The following is a 21,344-nucleotide window of genomic DNA, read 5'->3' as shown; positions in this document are numbered from 1 at the left end:
TATAATACAATACAATGCAATGCAATACAATACAATGCAATACAAAACAATACAATACAGGTACAATACAATACAATGCAATACAATACAATACAATACAGGTACAGTACAATACAATACAACACAATGCAATGCAATGCAATACAATACAGGTACAATACAATACAACGCAATGTAATACAATACAATACAATACAATACAATACAGGTACAATACAAAACAATACAACACAATGTAATACAATACATTAAAATTCGATAGAACTTTATTGATCCCCATAGGGAAATTTGGTTTCCTACCAGCTCCAATACCAGCACAACCACTACATGACATTTATAGGGTACAATACAGAAGTAGGGTACATCATACAATACATATAGATATACACAGATGTATCATGTATACAGGGACTTTGAATATATGTGAGACCCCCATCTAATGGATAAGGATGGTCACGTCGTGGGATAAGTTACTTGCAGAAGGGTCTAGCCATTTAGGTTCACATCAGAGTCTCCATTTGGGGCGCAGACGAAAAAGTTCTGCAAACCCAACTTTTTCATCCTGCGAAAAAACAATGGACACCTGTCAGACACATTATATTATAATGTGGTCCCTCTGGATATGTTGTTGTCTGCCGTTAGACGGACCGCTTTTCCATTCTTCTGGTTCTTCTATAGACCCGAAGGACAGAAACAATGGCAGAGAGGAGAAAGTGGCCTTGAAGGGGAAGGATAAAGTCATGCTGTAGGTGGGTGGGTGACAACAAATGATTAATGTGGTTAGAGGACCTTTCGTGTCCTTTGCGTATTGGCGGTATTATATAGTGCGAGAAATATGACAGTGTGCTGAATTCAGCGCCAGAGATACTGGTGCCTTTAGTTTCGATACCGCTATCCGTCCACTGTCAGAAAGACGGGCATTACAGTCTAGTGCCATCGCTATGGAAGAGATGATGCCAGGCTGTAAGGCCCACATGTGGACGTTGCACTGTGGTATCTGTTTGCTTTGTGAGATCCACATAAAAAGTTTGTGAACCCCTACGCTAGATGGAGGTTTTTTTTCCCTACATATTCTACTGTATATTCTAGTTCCTCTCCAGTTTCAAGATTTCTGTTCCTCTCCAAATAACTATACCATGAGAGGGTATGATTCTGGCCTCCAGGAGGGTATGTTGGTGTATATATTTAGTATGACACAAGGCCTCAGTGCTGAGAATGCTTTGTGTGGTCAGGCTCGGATGAAGCAGGTTTTTCCTGCATTAGCTCTGGTTTCCTCCTCGCTGTGATGAACTCATAGAGATGAAATCTGAGCAGACTGTAACAAAAAAGAAAAAAGCGGAGGCTCAGGGTATATAACTATATACTGTAGCAGTGTGTATAGCGTTCTGAGGACAGGCGCTCAGACCCAACCTGGAAAGGTCAGTCGCGTGGAGCAGGAAATCCTGGAAAATTGTGAATGCGCTCTCTATTAACCCTTTAAACAGTATGTACTCTGGAAAGCAACGTTTTATTACCCCAAGCTCAGTACACACAGAGATGCAGCCCAGCTGAGTGTGCATGGTTCAACGCACACTCAGCACTGCTTCATCTGCTGCAGAAGTTCTGACTGTGCGTTGAACCATACAGCACACTCAGCTCTGCTGCATCTCTGTGTGTGCTGAGCACTGCCGCTTCTCCGTGTAGCAGTGCTGTGTCAGCACTGCTACATCTGAGATTGGACCACAATGGAAACTGCTGTGGATGGATCTTAGACTCTGCCTCCTCCGGCAGAACCAGCGTTGATTGGCCGAATGCTGTACACTGGCCAATCAACGCTGGTCAATGCATTCCTATGGGAAAAAGTCAGTTTGCGCATATCGCAAGCTGACAGGGATCCTGATGTAATACAGTGACTTTGGCATGTTAAATGCCCCCAGACATGCTTCCCCTGCTGTCCCAGTGTCATTCCAGGGTGTTGGCATCATTTCCTGGGGTGTCATAGTGGACTTGGTGACCCTTGGTGAACATTGGTTCCCCCTAAACGAGTATTTATTCCCCATAGACTATAATGGGGTTCGATATTCGTTCGAATAGTCGACTATTGAGAGGCTATTCAAAACAAATATTGAATATTTTACTGTTCGCCCCCTAAGGCTCCTGGGCTCTGATACTACTGAACCCTCCCAAGTTACACCCCTGTCCCTTATGCCCTCCACACATTATATTGGCTCCCTTATTCCCCCACACTGTATAACGGTCTCCTAATCCCCCTATGGAGTATAATGGCCCCTGATGCCTGTCTCCCCTAATAATGTCAGCAACGCCACGGGGATTGAGCAGCGGGCCTGGATTTCATCATTGCTCTCCACTTTTAGCTCCCAGAAATCCCGGCTCCTTCTCTCAGCCCCTCTAAGCGCTGGAATGGAAGCAGGCAAGGAGTCCCAGGAACTAAGAGTGGTGAGTAATGATGAACTGTAGACTCACGGCATTTTACAGACACTCAGTGGCCCCCAGCTGCTGTGGGCCCTGGCACTTGCCTTTGTTTACAGTATGCTGACCCTGGCCTCGCCTTTGCAGGGTGACTGTAGCCCTGTGCAGAGATTTGCCCCATATGCACCAGGCCCCTGTCTATAGCAATACTTGACAACTCTCCTGAACTATAGACGCTGGAAATAGTTGGCAACCACAACTTTGCACCATTATAGGTACCAGGATGCTGCATGAACAGCTGCCCAAACCCAGACTGCACCCCCGTTATTATGTTATGCAGTGTATGAGGCAGGGACCAGGATGTGGTGACACTAGGCAGTGATGACGTAGCGGGCGGTGACGTCAGCACACCTGGTAACAGCGGGCAGGCCGGAGTCTCCCTGTGTGGAGCGCAGGGAGCCGGGACTGGGAGAGAGCGAGGGCTGCCATTGGCTGAGGCCCGTCACGTGACAGCGCCGGGCTCCGAGCTGGCGTTCTAGTTAGAAGTCGTCTGCTTGGCTGAGGCTGCGGCTGTGTCAGGGGCGGCGGAGGAGGAGGACGGAGCCGGGAGGGAGGGGGACACCGAGCGGACGACACCGGCCACTGCACCGACACGATTTTGATGGGCTGAGGGCGCTGTGTGAGGGGAGTGAGAGGCCGGAGAGGGACGACTCCCCGCACCCGGGCGGCAAGCAGCATGGGTGAGTAGCTGTATCCCCGGACACAGCCCAGGGCCTGCGGGGAGAGACACACCTGGGGAGGGTCACGTGACCGGGGATGGCGGGGGGCTGGGGCATTGCACCCCCGGACAGGTATATGTGACATGTGGGGGTGCAGTGCTTTAAGGGCATTCTTTATTTATCAACTTTTTGTTATGGGGTGGAAAAATCCCTTTAAGACTTCTTTGCAAGGACTGTGTACAATGTGAAGGCTGATTAAATCTTTGCAGGACTGTGTGGAGCCCTGTTGGGGGTGACAACCAAGTGATGTGCCCTTGAAGGGTTTGTTTTGTCAACTTTTTCTTAAGGGGGTGGGGACAATACCCCTTTAAGACTTGTTGCAAGGGCTGCATGCATGTGTACGTTGACAAGTTTGCAACTTTTCTTTTAGGAAAACCTTACAATACACTGTCTCCCTGCTGGAGGGCGCCATCTACTAAATACACTTAGAATGTAAGGATTATGGGGTAGGGGTGTCGTGTCACCCACTCTATAAGTATAGCTGTGGTCCTGTGCAAATCCGGTGCCCGCGGGGTGGTTGCTTTGGGCATGGGTGTTTTTGCTGGTCTTAGGGCACCATTGAAACTGTATGGTGGTCTACTAGTTCAAAGCAAGCGGTGGGGTTCTAGTTATTGCTGCTATAACGTGGCTGCACTCTGGCGGTCTTGGACTGACCGGTCCTTTGACCTGCACACACTGTTATATTATTAAAGCCTTGTTCACACAGTGGATTTGCAGTCCGATGTGCTACAGATCTGTGCACGGACTAACCCCATTCTTTGTGCTAATCTGTGCACCAACACCAGATGTCAATTTCCATAGGAAACAATGGGACGCAGATTTCGGTGACAAATCTGCTCTAAGATCCATGTAAAAAACTTGCAGTCTGAACATGCCCTAAGATTGTCATAACTATTCAATACCCGGAACCTACCAAACCCATGAGTTGGGGATAAGCAGCACCTGCCTGGCACCTTGTCGCTGTATCCTGGTGCCCGGCAGGTGATGGATTTTTCACGTGATGCCCCTAGAGCCGTCGCCTCTCCCCGACATTAACTCTTTCTGTATTCGATGGGATGTTCTGTATATTGTTTTCTGTGCAGGTATTGTCTGGGCTGCTCCAGGGCCGATGTGTATTGAGGTGACGTCCTGACAGGCAGGGGGGCGCAGTAGATTTGGGCAGAAGTCCTCCAGGAACTGTGCGAGAAGTCATAGGTGGCAGTAAAGGCGTCTCTAGTACTGGCCTTACTGGTTTCACTGGGAAGTGATGTCAGAAAATCTCTGGTATCCAGTAAAGTCTTCTGTTTGTCTTGTACGTCCTTGTCTGATTTTGTCCTTATGTAATATATAAAATGTACCTTTTTTTTTTTTTTTTTTTTTTTAATGTACTAGGTTTTTGTAGCTGTCATATATTTGTATTTTTTTGTATTTTTCTATTTGTTTTTTGTATGTGTATTTTGTTAAATATTCTTGAGTTTGATATTGTAGCTTTTATTATAAATGTGTATTTACAGTATAGTGTGTGTGTGTGTATATATATATATATATATATATATATATATATATATATATATATATATATATCTCAAGCATCTGCCCGCGTCTTTGTCTGCGGGTCGGTGTTGGCGCTGAGCCGCTGTTATGTAACCAATTGCCGGTGCGGATGATACGCCTGCTCGCACATGTTGGCTCTGTGACATATTTATGTAACTGCGCTGTATACCCAGGTGTGCCCCTGAACCCCTTAAACCCACTTGGGGCGCAGCCTCCCGTCCCACATGCCTCCCCACCTGCACCCCTGGGGCCCCCCTTACCTACCCAACACCAAAACTTTCACATTTATAATATTAGTAGTACCCCAAACATGGGACCACTGGTGCCCCTCCCCCCCCCTCCCGAATTTCCCGAAGTGAGACCTGCCACCAGCTTTCCACCAAGATGGAGACTCTTGCCTTGTGTTCTGTGAGATCAGATGGAAAATCCCCTTTATTTCAGGATTCCTCTTTTTTTTTTTTTTTTTTTGAAAAATTTTAAAATTTCTTCTTTCAGCCCTGAAAATCCGACACTGACAACTCTAGTCAGTAAAATGTGTTTCAGCCTGCAGGGGACGGTGGACGTCGTACCGTAGTTATGAAACTGCTAGAAAGTCACAAGTTGGGAGTTTTTCTGTTTAAGTGGTTTCTCTTTTGGTTTTCTTAGGCAAATCCAGTCAAGGTAAATGTTCCAACCTGGGCCCAGTTAGGGGGCTGGGACTTCTTGCAGCATAGCGGTGTGACACTAGGCGTCCCCCCTACCCATGGCCCTATGGTTCCATACAGTAGGGACTCCTAGCTCATAAAGGGAGAGTCCCAGTCTCCTCACTGCACATGTCGGTGGTCCTAAGCGGGTGTCCAAATCTATGGCAAATATGAGGACCCAAAACTGACACTCAGGTTTCTGTATTAGGATCAGCCCCACATAGCGGTAATTCAGATGTCTGGGTGATGTGGTTTGTGTGACCGCAGCATTTCACGGGCCAGTGGTGAACGCACATCAGCGTAGATCACTATGGGGCAACAAGTTCAGTTCCGCCCCCTCACGGCCAGTCTGGGAAATGCACAATCTGAATAATTCCTAGGCAGCATTGCAGATTTTTATGGGTCATGCAAACTTTTAAGTCCACGTGTGAATGACTTCTTGGATGGGTGGCAGGTGGGCGTATATGGTTTGGAAATTCTACTCCATGTATCGTTTTCCTTCCCTGACTGCACGCCGTATCATAGTTGTCTTCTGCTTCGCTATACGACTACTGCCTGGGGGAGTCCTGCACTAACTCACTGCATTATAGATATACTAAGAGTCCAGGGCATCCCATTGCAAACTCGGATGCACGCTCGGTTACCTTCTTGGGGTCTGTTCATATGCAGGAATGACACTTCTATTCATCCATGCGCGTTCTGCCAAAGCAGCAGTAATGGCCGACGCAGCCCCGTGCAGTGAGCCAATGGTGGGTTATAAGGCCTCAGGCACACCTGCCAATTTAAAATAAGGCATTTGGATCACATAAATGTCATGGCAGTGCCGCCCGTTCTTCATTTATTTGTGGGGTTTACTGCCCCCTACTGATGAGATTTCTCATTGCAGGATAGCCCTATAATAGTTATGGGAGCCCCCCTTGTTTGTGTGTATGGGGCCTTACTGGCAAGTATTTGGCAGCTCATGGTGTCCCGCCACCCTCAGATGAATGCAATGGAGTGTCACTTGTGAATGCTGCCCAAGACACTCGCTGAAACTACAAAACCCCATTACTAAAAACCACAGTCTGTGTGACTGCTTCCTATACAGCCGTCCCCTACGGTGTAGCGTTTATTCTATAAACAAGGAAGGGGAACGCTGTGACTGTTCCCACACATTGGCATCATGGGCGGCACCTTCTTCATCTGGATGGGATGTTTGCCAGGTAATGCGGCTGATGAATGGCTCCACGTTGTGCCCGGTCGGGCTGTAAATGTCATCTTAATGGCGACATGGTTATCAATGGGGAAAGATAAGGATTGTACTGTGGGCAGTGGTATATATAGGGTAGTACTGTGTGTGGTGATATATACACTCACCGGCCACTTTATTAGGTACACCATGCTAGTAACGGGTTGGACCCCCTTTTGCCTTCAGAACTGCCTCAATTCTTCGTGGCATAGATTCAACAAGGTGCTGGAAGCATTCCTCAGAGATTTTGGCCCATATTGACATGATGGCATCACACAGTTGCCGCAGATTTGTCGGCTGCACATCCATGATGCGAATCTCCCGTTCCACCACATCCCAAAGATGCTCCTCTATTGGATTGAGATCTGGTGACTGTGGAGGCCATTGGAGTACAGTGAACTCATTGTCATGTTCAAGAAAGCAGTCTGAGATGATTCCAGCTTTATGACATGGCATTGCATTATCCTGCTGAAAGTAGCCATCAGATGTTGGGTACATTGTGGTCATAAAGGGATGGACATGGTCAGCAACAATACTCAGGTAGGCTTTGGCGTTGCAACGATGCTCAATTGGTACCAAGGGGCCCAAAGAGTGCCAAGAAAATATTCCCCACACCATGACACCACCACCACCAGCCTGAACCGTTGATACAAGGCAGGATGGATCCATGCTTTCATGTTGTTGACGCCAAATTCTGACCCTACCATCTGAATGTCGCAGCAGAAATCGAGACTCATCAGACCAGGCAACGTTTTTCCAATCTTCAATTGTCCAATTTCGATGAGCTTGTGCAAATTGTAGCCTCAGTTTCCTGTTCTTAGCTGAAAGGAGTGGCACCCGGTGTGGTCTTCTGCTGCTGTAGCCCATCTGCCTCAAAGTTCGACGTACTGTGCGTTCAGAGATGCTCTTCTGGCTACCTTGGTTGTAACGGGTGGCTATTTGAGTCACTGTTGCCTTTCTATCAGCTCGAGCCAGTCTGGCATCAACAACGCATTTCCGCCCACAGAACTGCCGCTCACTGGATGTTTTTTCTTTTTCGGACCATTCTCTGTAAACCCTAGAGATGGTTGTGCGTGAAAATCCCAGTAGATCAGCAGTTTCTGAAATACTCAGACGAGCCCTTCTGGCACCAACAACCATGCCACGTTCAAAGGCACTCAAATCACCTTTCTTCCCCATACTGATGCTCGGTTTGAACTGCAGGAGATTGTCTTGACCATGTCTACATGCCTAAATGCACTGAGTTGCCGCCATGTGATTGGCTGATTAGAAATTAAGTGTTAACGAGCAGTTGGACAGGTGTACCTAATAAAGTGGCCGGTGAGTGTATATGGTAGTACTGTGTGTGTGTATAGGTTAGTACTGTATGAATAATTCAGAAACGTAAAGGTGTTGCCCCTTTTATCCTATGTCCCACGTCCTTCTGCTTTCAGACTATGGCGGTATGTCAGTCTTTACTGTAATTCTGTTATTCTATTTGTGTATCTGCAGGTTCCGGGTTGTAGGGTCACCTCCTTAGTGACCAGTGCTCGGGCCCCAGATGGGCTTGGTCCTGGTATTGTATTGAGTACATGGGGGCAGCCTGGGGTGGAGGTGAGGACGGGCCTGTACAATACCCTGCAGATAAGATCAGGAGGTGGCAGGGACACGGTATAGCAGCCCTGAGGTCTGATCTTGGTGGGGCCGCCTGCCCAGGAGACAGCTGCTGCCGCCGGATTATCTTTACCACTACAACATTGGATTATGATGCAGGGCCGGCCAGGGTCTCTGTACAGGAACACAATGTGCTCTGCAAGTATGGGCAAACCTATTTGGGCCTTGTTTACCTATGCCCCCAAGTAGCTAATAGGATATACACTATACATTCATGTACCGTCTATATGTCCATACAGGGCTGTCAAGACTAATGGACCCTACAGGACACTTGCACACTCGACTGGACCCCATGTGCATGTATGCGGGGGACATTTTTAGCTTTACAGCCTGTCCTCCTTTCCTTTTTAGGAATCGATGAGAGATCTGACAATCAAAACCTTACAGATAAGTAGGTTGAAGAGGTTACCGTACTTAATATAGTAGTGAAGCCCCGTTCACTTGAATGGGGCTGAGCTGCTGCAGTACCACATGTCCACATCGGCACAGAGAGGAGCTGTTGCCTCGTCAATCATCTGCTCTGTAGGGGCCCCAGTTGTCAGAGCCCCATGGATGACCATCCTAAGGATAGGTCCCAGAAAACCTCTTTAACCCTTTAGTTTCTGTCAAAAGCGTTAACTATGTCTCTTGGCACAAGGGGTATGCACACGGGGGGAGGGGGGTATGCAAGACAAAAAAGGACTTTCCCACTTGTTACATGGAGCGCTATTATTGGGGGTTAGTAGCCATTGCTCCATATAATTCCCTATATTCATCCATAGTTGGAGGGGTGATGGGGGGGGGGGTACAAAGATTGGACCCCGACATGTAACCCCCAAAAACCCATATCCTGTAATAGGGCCTTTAAACCGGCTGTGTGACACGTAGAACAGGGGGCAGCAAACCTTCAGGACTCCCAACATCTCTGCTGTCCTCGGGGCATGCTGGGAGTTGTAGTTTCACACCACCCACAGCAGCATCTCCCTGATCTGTTGGCGGCAGGGGATGCCCATAGATTTGGGTGCGGAGTACCACTCACAAGATGTTGATTCATTACTTACAGACTCTCCCAGGTTTCCTTGTTCTCTTGCGTCTCAGGAATGTGCTGCCTCATTACACTTTCTTGGCTATACAAGGCGTCTTGTAGCAGAAGAGGACCAGGTGCAAAATCCTATTAAGTCTCTTGTATTTGCAATCGCAGGGCCCGAGATGTTTCCAGGAGTCAGACTTGCATTTAGTTTACCCTGTGGTCACTACGTCCCGGGACCCTCTGCAAGCAGATAAGATGCTTGAGAAAGCCTTGGCCAGGAGTTTACCCTGCAGCGCCACTACAGGAGAAATGTGGTATTACATGGCGACCATTGGAATGAAATGTACGGTTACATCAAGTGCACTAGATCAGGGGGCCCTCATTGATGACTACTTGCCCTAACAGGGTATACAAGCCTGGGCTGTTATAATGCTTTTAGAGCCCTGATATAGTCAGATCTTAGAAGGCAGACAGGAGGAAGTGCTGCTTTGTGCCATGAGTCCGCTCTGTGCCTTCTTGGCTCGGATTTACATCTTACACCAGGCACTTTCCTGTAGTCGCTTTGTTTTTTTTTGTCTTCCTCATATTTGGGCTTCCTGAAACACAAATAGAAAGAAAGAAAACCTTAAAAGGACAGTAAACCTAGAAACGTATGTATATGTAATACGCTATATATATATATATATATATATATATATATATAATCTGTCTTGTAGAAATAATGCAGAGAACCCAAGGGGTTAATCTCCCGTTGGTTTTCCCCATGTAAAGGACCAGACATAGCCAAGCAAGTGAGAAATAATCTATTTATCCTACTGTGGGGAGGAGAGGCTCCTGCTGCAGCCAGTTGTCTTCTAGCCAGACGCAGGACAATTTTTGTGTTAATGTCCCTTTAAGGCTCTCCAATATTCTCGATTTCCTCATTTAGGAAAGACTTAAAGGGGTTGTCCAGTTCCTCTTCAGGTCATTGACCTGACCTCCATTGGTCACATGGACATGCTGAAAGCTCAGTCCTATTGAAAACCGCGGTACCAAACGTAGCCACTAGGCAATGTAAGTCGCTATGCTAGGTAAGCAGTAAAGTCACAGCTATAGTAATAAGGGGGCCTTAAAAAAACAAAAAAAACAAAATGTAAAGTTAGTGTAATACATCTATTGACATAAGAGTGACAGCCCTGATCCCAAGAGCTTGCAATCTATTCCATCACTATTTTAGTCCTACGTGCCCCTCAGTGATGAGAACGCTGTGCTGAACCGTTGTTTGTATTGATCTCTGCCGATGGTTTTGATGGCATACATTGTGTATATACTTGTGGCATCTGATATGGACCGTCCGTATCTGCAGCAGTAGTAGGATTTGTTGTATTGTGTGCACGATGCTTACAGGTTACACTCACTTCCTCCACGTTACGGCGGGCAGGAAAGAGCGCTGCCATCTGCAGGCTCTGACGTCACTTGCAGGTGTTGTCTCTGGACCAACGTCTGATGTGTATTATTTTTTATTTTCGTTCGTACCCACAAGCACCTGTACGGGGCAGGCTGAGGCGGCCATGGTTGCTTCAGTAAGTATACATAACAGCTCAGCAGAGTCAACATCCCCCTGTTCACAGTCAGTCTTGCAGTGCAGAATTGCACAGAGTTTGGTGAATCCGAATTGTTGTGTAAACTGAACCTGTGGCTGAGCTGTGACTTGTTTGCTTTGTATCTTGCACACTCCCGATGACCTCATTAGTGTCCCCCCTAAGGGGTTTTCGGGGATCTATGCTTAGGGTAGGTCATCGATGGGGTTCCCACTGATCAGTGCTGAGCGCTGCTCCTGCTTCAGGTCATGTGGTCACATGGCCAGATCGCAGCTCAGTCCCATTCAAGTAAGGGGGCTGAGCTGCCATACCAAGCATAGATGTGATACAAATGTACAGGCCTCAGTGCTCATCTGTACTAGTCTATGGACAAGTAATGTCGCTGGGCGCTAAGGTACACCCCCTATGACAGTACAGCGCTATGGACGGTATTGTCAGGACGGGCGTTCCTCACCGCCCAGCTAAACTGTCAGGGACGCCCTTCTGACGGCGGAGAGACATCCATAACGACACCGATATCTCTTGCCCCAGGGCACATAACGGGAAAACCAACAGTGCGCTGAATACGGCGCACTGTCTGCTTTCTAGTGATATATAAAACCGCATGTGCCCGAGGACATGAAAGGTGCTCTTTAAGATAATCTTTGCCCCCAAAGCAACCTAAGACCGGAGGAGTCTTAAAGGAGTGGTCAAGTTTGTATTTTTAGGACTTGATAGGGCGACTATTGGGGATATAAACAAGTACTTGCATCCCCAGCCGTGACCGTATACAGGACCCCTGGCTATATATGCCAGTCACAGGTTTCATTTTTACGCAGCAGGGAGTAAAGTGAGCGTGCAGGGCAGCAGAATGAAAGCTAATGGGAAGATCGGAGGTGACTCAAGATCAGTACAAGGAACGTGGTAATAAAGTTACTTAATACTTTATGAAGATGATCTCCAGATGTCAATTGATTCTCAAAATTAAAGGTTAACCCTGAGTGCCCTGAGTGTTAATATCCATGACGATATCAGTTGGAGATCTCTTATCAGCCTGCGGAGTAATGGCGGGTTTGTGTCCTGGGAATAGATGGATCTAGAAGCCGGGGGTAATGTGAGCGCTTCAGACACACGTGCGTTTCATTTTACGGAAGATGAAATTAATATAGTCCACTTAGGCTCTGTTCACACCACTGTTGGGGATTGTCATGTTTGAAAGGAAAATGGCGCAACCTACAGAGCAAATCCTCTGTCTAAATGGCCGACTCCATGACACAACTGGATGGGGCGTAGTTATAAGTCGCTGTGGTTCTTTGGGGGCATGTTAAGGGGAATTGGTCACTCTAACCCAGCCGTGTAGTTAGGGTAAGTTCACATGGCGTTTTTTGGTCAGGATTTTGATGCCGTATCCGCCTCAAAATCTTCATTCTTCAGGCCTAGTCACTTCACGAATCCGCCTGAAGACACTCCCTCCTCTGGACTAGGCCTAATCCACAGCAGAGTGCGCGACTGGATACTGGTGCAGTGCATCGGCATTCAGTCACGGCTGCCCGTTTTTTGGTCCGGAATCTGAGGTGGCCTCCGCCTCAGGTTCTGGTCCAAAAAACCCATTTGAACTTACCCTCAGATAGGTTAGGATCACCTGGCAATAGACAAATGAACCCTTTGGTGCAATGAATTTATCACCACTTACCTCCTCGGAGCAACAGCAACGCCCTCGTTACTCCAAGGAGGTAAGTGGTGACAAATTCATTGCTAGTTGCTGCAGGGAACCTACAGTGTTGACGCCACGAGGGGTCCCGGCCTAAGTTTGATTCAGGTAACCCGAACCTTATTTGCAGGACTTGGTTGGGATAACAGACTCCCTTAAAATTGATACCTGAACCAAATCTATCGGACGGATGGAACCGACCACACTCGGAGTCTGTTTGTAGTCTGTTACCTAGGAGACGCACCAATATTTTTAATGTATAGAATTAATTAACCACTTCAGTACCGGGCCAATTTGTGGTCCAGGACCAGACACATTTTCGGTTTTTTTTGTATGTACAGTTTAGAGGGCTGTAACATTTTTCCCGTATGTCTGTCAACTAATTTTTGCGTCTTTTTTCGGGGACACATCGGGCTTTATTTTTATGTTGTTTTTATTTTCGAATGTGTTTTAATTTTTTTTTTTAAATCCGGGAAAATATAAACATAATAGGAAGGAAATTGTCTGGTTTTCACTTTTTTTCTTTTTTTAATTTTTTTTATTTAATAACACAAAGTACAACTGAAAAACTTTATAAAATAGTTTTTCCTCTCCATTACGGTAACTTTTATTTTATATGGGGTCGTCGGGGGTGGGGCTATAACCTTTAATTATGGGGTTTTATTGGCGAATTATTTTACTTATTTTTTTACATTTTATTTCATTTTTTTTAAAACTTTTTAATTAAATTTTTTTTTTTTTTTTTTTTTTTTCAGATTGTGTTCCCATAAGGTGATAAGAGACCTTTGGGGACATCTAATCACTTTTTTTTGTATTGGAGGCTGATTTCTCCTATAGCTGGGGCTGGTACATTTAGCCCCAGTTGCAGGAGGAATCCAGCCTCCTGCATGCTGTATACAGGGCTGATCTGGGTCCTGTAGGACCCAGCAGCTCTTGCAAGACCGCTGGGTCAGAGGGCGGCCGCAACATGGCAGTGCCCATAGCCGTGTATATAGCGCTCATTGAGCGCCGTATACACAGCCATCGAGATGGCAGGGATGGGAATAAACCTTCCCTGTCTTCTCTCTGGGAGCTCCGGCTGAAGTTACATCCGGCTCCCAGTGAAAGCAGCTGCACGATCTTGTGCAACTGCTGTGTTCTGATTGGACGTACCGGTACGTCCTGTCAGAACAAGGCAACCACTATCCGGACATATATAGTGTATGGGCGGTCCAGAAGTGGTTAAAAAAAAAAGTGTTGCAAAAGTATACATACCCTTTCAATGTAAGTGGAGGTATGCGCTCAAAAGCGGAGAAGTCGGTATGTAATAAGACGTGGATGGTTTCAGAAGTGTGTCAGCTTTGCCTCCAGGCGGGGTTTGGCTTTGTTGTTGTAACTTGCTGTGTATTAGGAAGAAATTGAACAATTACTGAAGCTGCTAAAAAAAAAAAAGTCTTTTCTGTGTTTCCAGTCACTTCTTGTAGTAAAGATGATCCTGTCCCTCACCACACCGCTGAACTAGCCCTACACTTCCAGCACTATATTATTGGCCGCCTATTAGTAGCTTATTAATGGCAGGTCGGTGTGGGCCCTGTGAGTCGGACCGCTCCAGATCAGCTGTTTGCTTGCAGTAATTTTACCTGGTGCACTACAGTGCACCGTCCCATTGACCTGAACTGCAGGGGCACAAGGAGCGATAAACTAGAGCGCTACCATGTGAGCCAATTCCTCCCCATCCCTGATACTGACTTGCACCTCTTGGTGCTTTTATTCTACTCTTTTGCCCTGTTTTTCTAAAAATTTCTATTAAAAACCTACAATTTATGTCCCCGCAGTGTAATAATTGGTTTCACGGACCTCCTCCGCCAGACTGTTATGTAACGTCTGTAGTGTACAATGACTTCACTACGCAGATATTCCCATGTGAGTTTTTACATGACTGATCGGGTTAGTCATAAGGCCATTTTAGCCATCATTACTTTTAATGGTCTAGAAGCCTTAGGGTTAGCCGTGCGGAGATCTGTAGGCCTGGATGGCCAATCCTCAGGTGATCCCTGGCAAAAGGCTGTCGACTAGCGGCCCCTGAAGCTTGTGGGTTACTATGAAGATACTATTGGAACCCTTTATATAGTCATGGCCAACAGATCCTCTATATACTACACCACACAGGACAGGTCCTCTATATACTACACCACACAGGACAGATCCTCTATATACTACACCACACAGGACAGGTCCTCTATATACTACACCACACAGGACAGATCCTCTATATACTACACCACACAGGAGAGAGGACAGATGCTCTATATACTACACCACACAGGAGAGAGGACAGATCCTCTATATACTACACCACACAGGAGAGAGGACAGATCCTCTATATACTACACCACACAGGAGAGAGGACAGATGCTCTATATACTACACCACACAGGACAGATCCTCTATATACTACACCACACAGGAGAGAGGACAGATCCTCTATATACTACACCACACAGGAGAGAGGACAGATCCTCTATATACTACACCACACAGGAGAGAAGACAGATCCTCTATATACTACACCACACAGGAGAGAGGACAGATCCTCTATATACTACACCACACAGGAGAGAGGACAGATCCTCTATATACTACACCACACAGGAGAGATCCTCTATATACTACACCACACAGGAGAGAGGACAGATCCTCTATATACTACACCACACAGGAGGGAGGACAGATCCTCTATATACTACACCACACAGGACAGATCCTCTATATACTACACCACACAGGAGAGATCCTCTATATACTACACCACACAGGAGAGATCCTCTATATACTACACCACACAGGAGAGATCCTCTATATACTACACCACACAGGAGAGAGGAGAGATCCTCTATATACTACACCACACAGGAGAGAGGACAGATCCTCTATATACTACACCACACAGGAGAGGACAGATCCTCTATATACTACACCACACAGGAGAGAGGACAGATCCTCTATATACTACACCACACAGGAGAGAGGACAGATCCTCTATATACTACACCACACAGGACAGATCCTCTATATACTACACTACACAGGACGGATCCTCTATATACTACACCACACAGGAGAGAGGACAGATCCTCTATATACTACACCACACAGGACAGATCCTCTATATACTACACCACACAGGACAGATCCTCTATATACTACACCACACAGGACAGATCCTCTATATACTACACCACACAGGACAGATCCTCTATATACTACACCACACAGGACAGATCCTCTATATACTACACCACACAGGACAGATCCTCTATATACTACACCACACAGGAGAGCAGACAGATCCTCTATATACTACACCACACAGGACGGATCCTCTATATACTACACCACACAGGAGAGAGGACAGATCCTCTATATACTACACCACACAGGACAGGTCCTCTATATACTACACCACACAGGACAGATCCTCTATATACTACACCACACAGGAGAGAGGACAGGTCCTCTATATACTACACCACACAGGACAGATCCTCTATATACTACACCACACAGGAGAGCAGACAGATCCTCTATATACTACACCACACAGGACAGATCCTCTATATACTACACCACACAGGAGAGAGGACAGATCCTCTATATACTACACCACACAGGAGAGATCCTCTATATACTACACCACACAGGAGAGATCCTCTATATACTACACCACACAGGACAGATCCTCTATATACTACACCACACAGGACAGATCCTCTATATACTACACCACACAGGACAGATCCTCTATATACTACACCACACAGGAGAGAGGACAGGTCCTCTATATACTACACCACACAGGAGAGCAGACAGATCCTCTATATACTACACCACACAGGAGAGATCCTCTATATACTACACCACACAGGACAGATCCTCTATATACTACACCACACAGGACAGATCCTCTATATACTACACCACACAGGACAGGTCCTCTATATACTACACCACACAGGAGAGAGGACAGATCTTAATTGCAGTCTTTAAATTATGGCATTGTCTATACCTCATGGCAGTATTTTATATAGTGGTTTCTTTTGGTTTCCCTTTGTGTGTGACTAGGTGTTCAGGTACATATTGATAGGTGGCCGGTAGTATTTATAGACTTTGGAATAGGTGAGCTCATGAATGATGGAGGACAAAGGCTATGAAAGATAAGGCTGGACATAAGGCTGGGGGTTTAAAGCGACAGCAAACTTATTATTTATTTTTTTGCAGTTGTCTTTTAAAGGGAACCAACATTTTTGCCACCAAACCAGCACTACCACCTGATACTATGGGGCCGATCCGTAATACCTCCTATTTAGAAAAAATAAATTGTCCATGCGTTTCCTTAAAAATTTGAGTTTTTATGGTGGTCTCTGGCTATATAAATGAGACAGCATGACGTCACCTGTGCCAGTTGTAACACAGCCTATGTACATGATCGTTGACACCTCCTCTGGCCCTTTTGGTAACCCCACACAATCGTAGAGTGTCCCATCGACAACCAGAAATCGGGGACTGCTATTCAATGCCTGCATGGTTGATGGCGCGGGATTTGGGAGCTCTGAGCAGAGAGAGGCCGACATTCACCCAAGCGGGTCAGCCGGATTATTTGCTTACAGCTTCTTCAACCCCTCTGATGGCTGGGTACTATTTCGCCCCCTTGCGGTTTGCCAGTACCCTTCTCCTGCTCTGCCATGTGTCCCGCCTTGCCCTCTGTCCTGGTCGGTTTCTTCTGGATCTCTGCCTGTCCTGTTTCCTACACATCGATCCTTTATCAGATAAGTTCTTGGGTTGACACCAGAAGGTTTTTTTTCTTAGGTTTCCTTGTTCTGCTCTTCTTCCTGTGATGTCATCCTATGTGGGGCAGATGTTTGCTAAACACTTCTGCAGGCGGAGAAGAACATACCTGTGGTTTCTGGCCGCGGGGAGGGGCGCAGCAGGTAAACACGTCGGTAGGTGTGCAGAGCGTGGGTCACAAGACAATGCCAGACCTTCCTATGTGCGGAGGACGGCGTTATTCTTAGCCGCTGTATGTTTTATGTAAGCGTGACCTGCTTTAGAAACAGAAAATACAACCGTCCTACTCATGAGAAGGCGCTGTCTAACCGTATTTGTCACCGCCACCTGGACTAGTTGTGCCTAAAGTGCCAATAACTCCCCCGTCTCTGACCGGTCTGATCACAAGTGTCACCTGTAACTCCGTATTGATTCCACTAGGTGGCGCCGTGCTCCTCATAGAAGATCTATGATTAGTCTGCTGCCTATTGTCGAGACGGAAGAAATATCCAACAACGTTCCAGATCTTGTACATGACCTTAGTGGTTTTTACTTTTTGTAAGTCGGTTCCTGTTAAATAGATTGGATTTCCAATGGACCTCATTAAAGCCCATGGGGGTGCCTTGGGCTCAAGTTGAGATTTTTACGGATACGCAGATGTCCTAAGCTCTTGACTGTGTTGTTGTTCCCTAAATATAACGGTACAGTGATGGTTGTGGATTGTGCCGCCCTCAGACATGTGATAACAAGGAGCGCCTATTGATACGGACGAATGACTGAGGTGTGAGCTGGCGTCATGGAGCGCGTGTCCTGAGGCGTGTGAATGCTGATCAGTAATACTAGATCAGGACTAATCCTTCATGTGTGATGAGTTCTGAGAACAGCCATTTATTCCGTCCCTGGTCATATATACCCCGTGCCTGGGGGGGGACAGGCGGAATAGACAGCTGAATAAGTATTGAATCTAAGGTGTATGACCGGTGTCTGGAGACCACCATGGATCCTTCCAGTGTCTTCTGTCTGCACTCCAGTAAACACTTGGCCTTGTGGTTTGTGGTCATTATGTGCCGTTTCTTCATTTATGGGAATGACCACAGATTGCTCCTGGAAATTCCCTGTGCCGAGCCGATGTGTCCACACCCGGATCCTCCCCGTCCTTTCCTCAAGTGCTCAGTCTGCTGGAGTGTGTTGTCCTCTTTTATACATGCTACTTCCTAAAGATGGTTTGTCCGGATGTGACGCTACAGGGGTGGGGGTCGTGACAAGTTTAGAGATTTACAAGTGCCTTGGGGTTGTCAGCAGTATACAGGTCTCCTGCTCTTGTGTGTAATGCTTTGCTGTATCAATGAAGTGTAGTTGAGTTTTATTCAAAATTGGAAATCTGAAAAATTAGATATTTCTACTCCATCCATTAGTGTCGATGCTTCGTCACTGCTGCGTTCACTTCTATGGAACTGATTGTTGTGGTAAGTGGGCACTTGGAGGACCCCTATTTTGGTCCTTCAATTAGTATAAATTCACACGTTGCAAAAATATCTGGAACACACCGATTGATCTCACGACCGCCGACCCGGCGGGAAGGGACCCTCGCTCGGCCAGGCTCAAGGGGTCCATGCCGGCTATGGTGTGGGTTCTACCCTGCCCTTTAGCACCGGAGTCGCATAACGATCTGCGAGTACCAGCGGCATCTTAAGGCTGTTTTTGCCGGTAGACACCCGCGGCATGCACAAACGAGAAGGACAAGCGAGAGTTTGCTCATGAACCCTCACAAGAGGCGTCAGAAACAAGGCGCCAAAAAAAAAAAAATTCTGGAAATCTGAATGCAGTTGTTTCTGCAAGCTCCATTCGGATAAGGCGGTCATATAAATTTTTGGGCTGCATAGAAGGGTGAATGCAGAGTACAGTTTTTGCTCTACAGATCTTGGCAGCCGGAAACAGATTATTACATGTTGGCCTCTGTCAGCTGAAGGTAGTGTAGCCCCCGGTTTTCCCAATGCGACACCCAAAAAAACCTCCTTTGTAGAGAAGTGTAAATGTGCGCTTATGCATTTAATTCCAGATGGGCAGCACATGGCGCCTGCTGACGTGTTTCCTCACATTGTGGTGGTCTGTTCCATATTTAAGTCATATATAATTTTTTTTTTTTTTTTTTTGCTCACCTTTTTGTTATGCAAAATATTTTTTCATTTTTGACTTCCGTCACGTGCGCTGGAGATAGATCTTGAAGTTTTGGTGAGGGCCAAACCAATGCCCGTGCAGTCCGTAGAATAAACCTACTTGGACTCCCCTTTTATTCTACCACCCGACTTATTCATAGGTTTAGTTTTCCTTTAAAATAAATACCGCCACTAGACACACGGGGCTGGTTACACGAGAGCTGTGTCTACAGAACGGAAGGAGGTTTATTGGTTTAGGTTTTTTCTTTTGCATTCGGTCACTAGAGTAAAGTGCTGAGGACAATCTCAATTCTCACATCCCTTGCAATGTCAACACCGCGCATCAGAAATGAAGCAATTGTCATCCAGTAATATATAAAGATGGATGAACTGAAACTTGCTGAGTCTCATGTGGCGTCCTCACTTACTTCCTATCTGAGTTTTCGGATTACTGATCTGGATCTCCGTAAGTTCCCGGCCACATAGGTTACGTGACGCCACGTGGTAGTCGTTCCTTGTGCATATGGACACTTCTTCGATCCCCCTGGGTATTAAAAGGGATTATCCAAGGTTACATATTGATGTCCTATCCTTAGAATAGGTTATCGGCAGGGCTGCGGCTTCTGTAGCCAAACCACCGACGATTCTGTTTTCCCCCGAGGCCCAAGTCCGACTCTTTCCTAAGTGGCTGACAGCCATTGTTAGACAGGGGCAGTAAAGATCCTCGAAGTTATGAAAAACCTAGCGATTGAGTCCCAGGAAAGTAAGCAAACCCTTGATGGGGCTGTTTTGTCGAACATTTCTACAAACCCTGCGCTGGCGTATATTCCTCCTTCTGGTGGATATTGGCCCCTTGGCTTCACTCTTGGACACTCAAGAGTTGTAACCTAGGAATAGAAACCTTAAAGGTATATAGAAGGTGCAGAGGTTTGGTTCAGGCCCTGATTCCTGCGAGTACAAAAGACGCCCCCCCTGCACTAAGTGCCCCAAACCCCCCCATTGTTATAAAAAGTGAATGGTGGGTGGAGAGCTTCACATTACACCTCCTTGTAGACAGTCCTCATATGGCGGTGTAAATTTCCCAGTCCACGTGTTTAGTTGCTTTTTATAGTCCGGACATAAAATGTGCACCCTGTATGTCCGAATCTTCTACAAGTGTTTATGATCTGAAGGAAATGGTAGTAGACACTTTGAAGTAAGAACAGAGGAGCCTGGACTTGTGATCGTCTTCCAGCTCGGTGTTTTGGGTTCCACATCGTGTTCCTATAGTACATGTTCAGAGCTGCTGGATGTTGCGTCTGTGATGTAGATGGGTAGTGTAGCCCCCAGTCTATCGGGGCGTTAGGTACTGTTTAGGGTATGCCAGACAGGGTGTATTGTTTATGGCAGCTGCAATGAAAGGGAGATAAATTACAGAGAAAGCTCCATAGGATATTAGTCATCAGAAAGTGGAGGGCGCCCCCTACTCCATTATCCGAGAGTGAGGGGGGAGATTGACTGACCCGTGTGAACGACGTGGTAGTGCGCATATGCCATCACAGCTTCATTCACTTTGGTGACTGACGCTGATATCAGTGTTTCCTCAATACCATAAAAATGAATGAAGCTGTGTATGTGCATGCACACAACTGCCCCTCTGTTATGATCATCTGTGGGGTTGCAAGTGGTATTACCCCCCAAATGATCAGACTTCTATAGCCTGTCTTGTGGATAAGTCTTATTAGTAAGACATCTAGTTCACTCATCTACATCTGATAATGGTGAACTGACTCTGTTCATTTGGATCCATTCTATACAGCAAAATGAACAGTCATCTCTTGG

The 21,344-nt window shown here is 46.5% G+C and overlaps 1 protein-coding gene across 6 annotated transcripts in view; it reads left to right on the top strand.

Moving 5' to 3' along the window:
- The first annotated feature begins 2,976 nt into the window (after positions 1 to 2,976).
- Positions 2,977 to 21,344, top strand: part of CD2AP (CD2 associated protein) — a 64,033-nt gene continuing 45,665 nt past the window's right edge. For 4 of the 6 annotated variants that reach the window (XM_075269215.1, XM_075269214.1, XM_075269212.1 and 1 more), the window contains exon 1: positions 2,981 to 3,149. In XM_075269215.1, coding sequence (XP_075125316.1) covers positions 3,146 to 3,149 — 4 coding nt within the window. In that variant the 5' untranslated portion in view covers positions 2,981 to 3,145. Of the gene's footprint in view, positions 3,150 to 21,344 lie in introns of all 6 variants that reach the window. The other 2 variants (XR_012715346.1, XR_012715347.1) reach the window with 2 other exon arrangements.

Source organism: Leptodactylus fuscus, chromosome 3, assembly GCF_031893055.1.
Source record: "Leptodactylus fuscus isolate aLepFus1 chromosome 3, aLepFus1.hap2, whole genome shotgun sequence".
Taxonomy (NCBI): domain Eukaryota; kingdom Metazoa; phylum Chordata; class Amphibia; order Anura; family Leptodactylidae; genus Leptodactylus; species Leptodactylus fuscus.
This window is presented reverse-complemented; position numbering and strand designations above follow the sequence as displayed.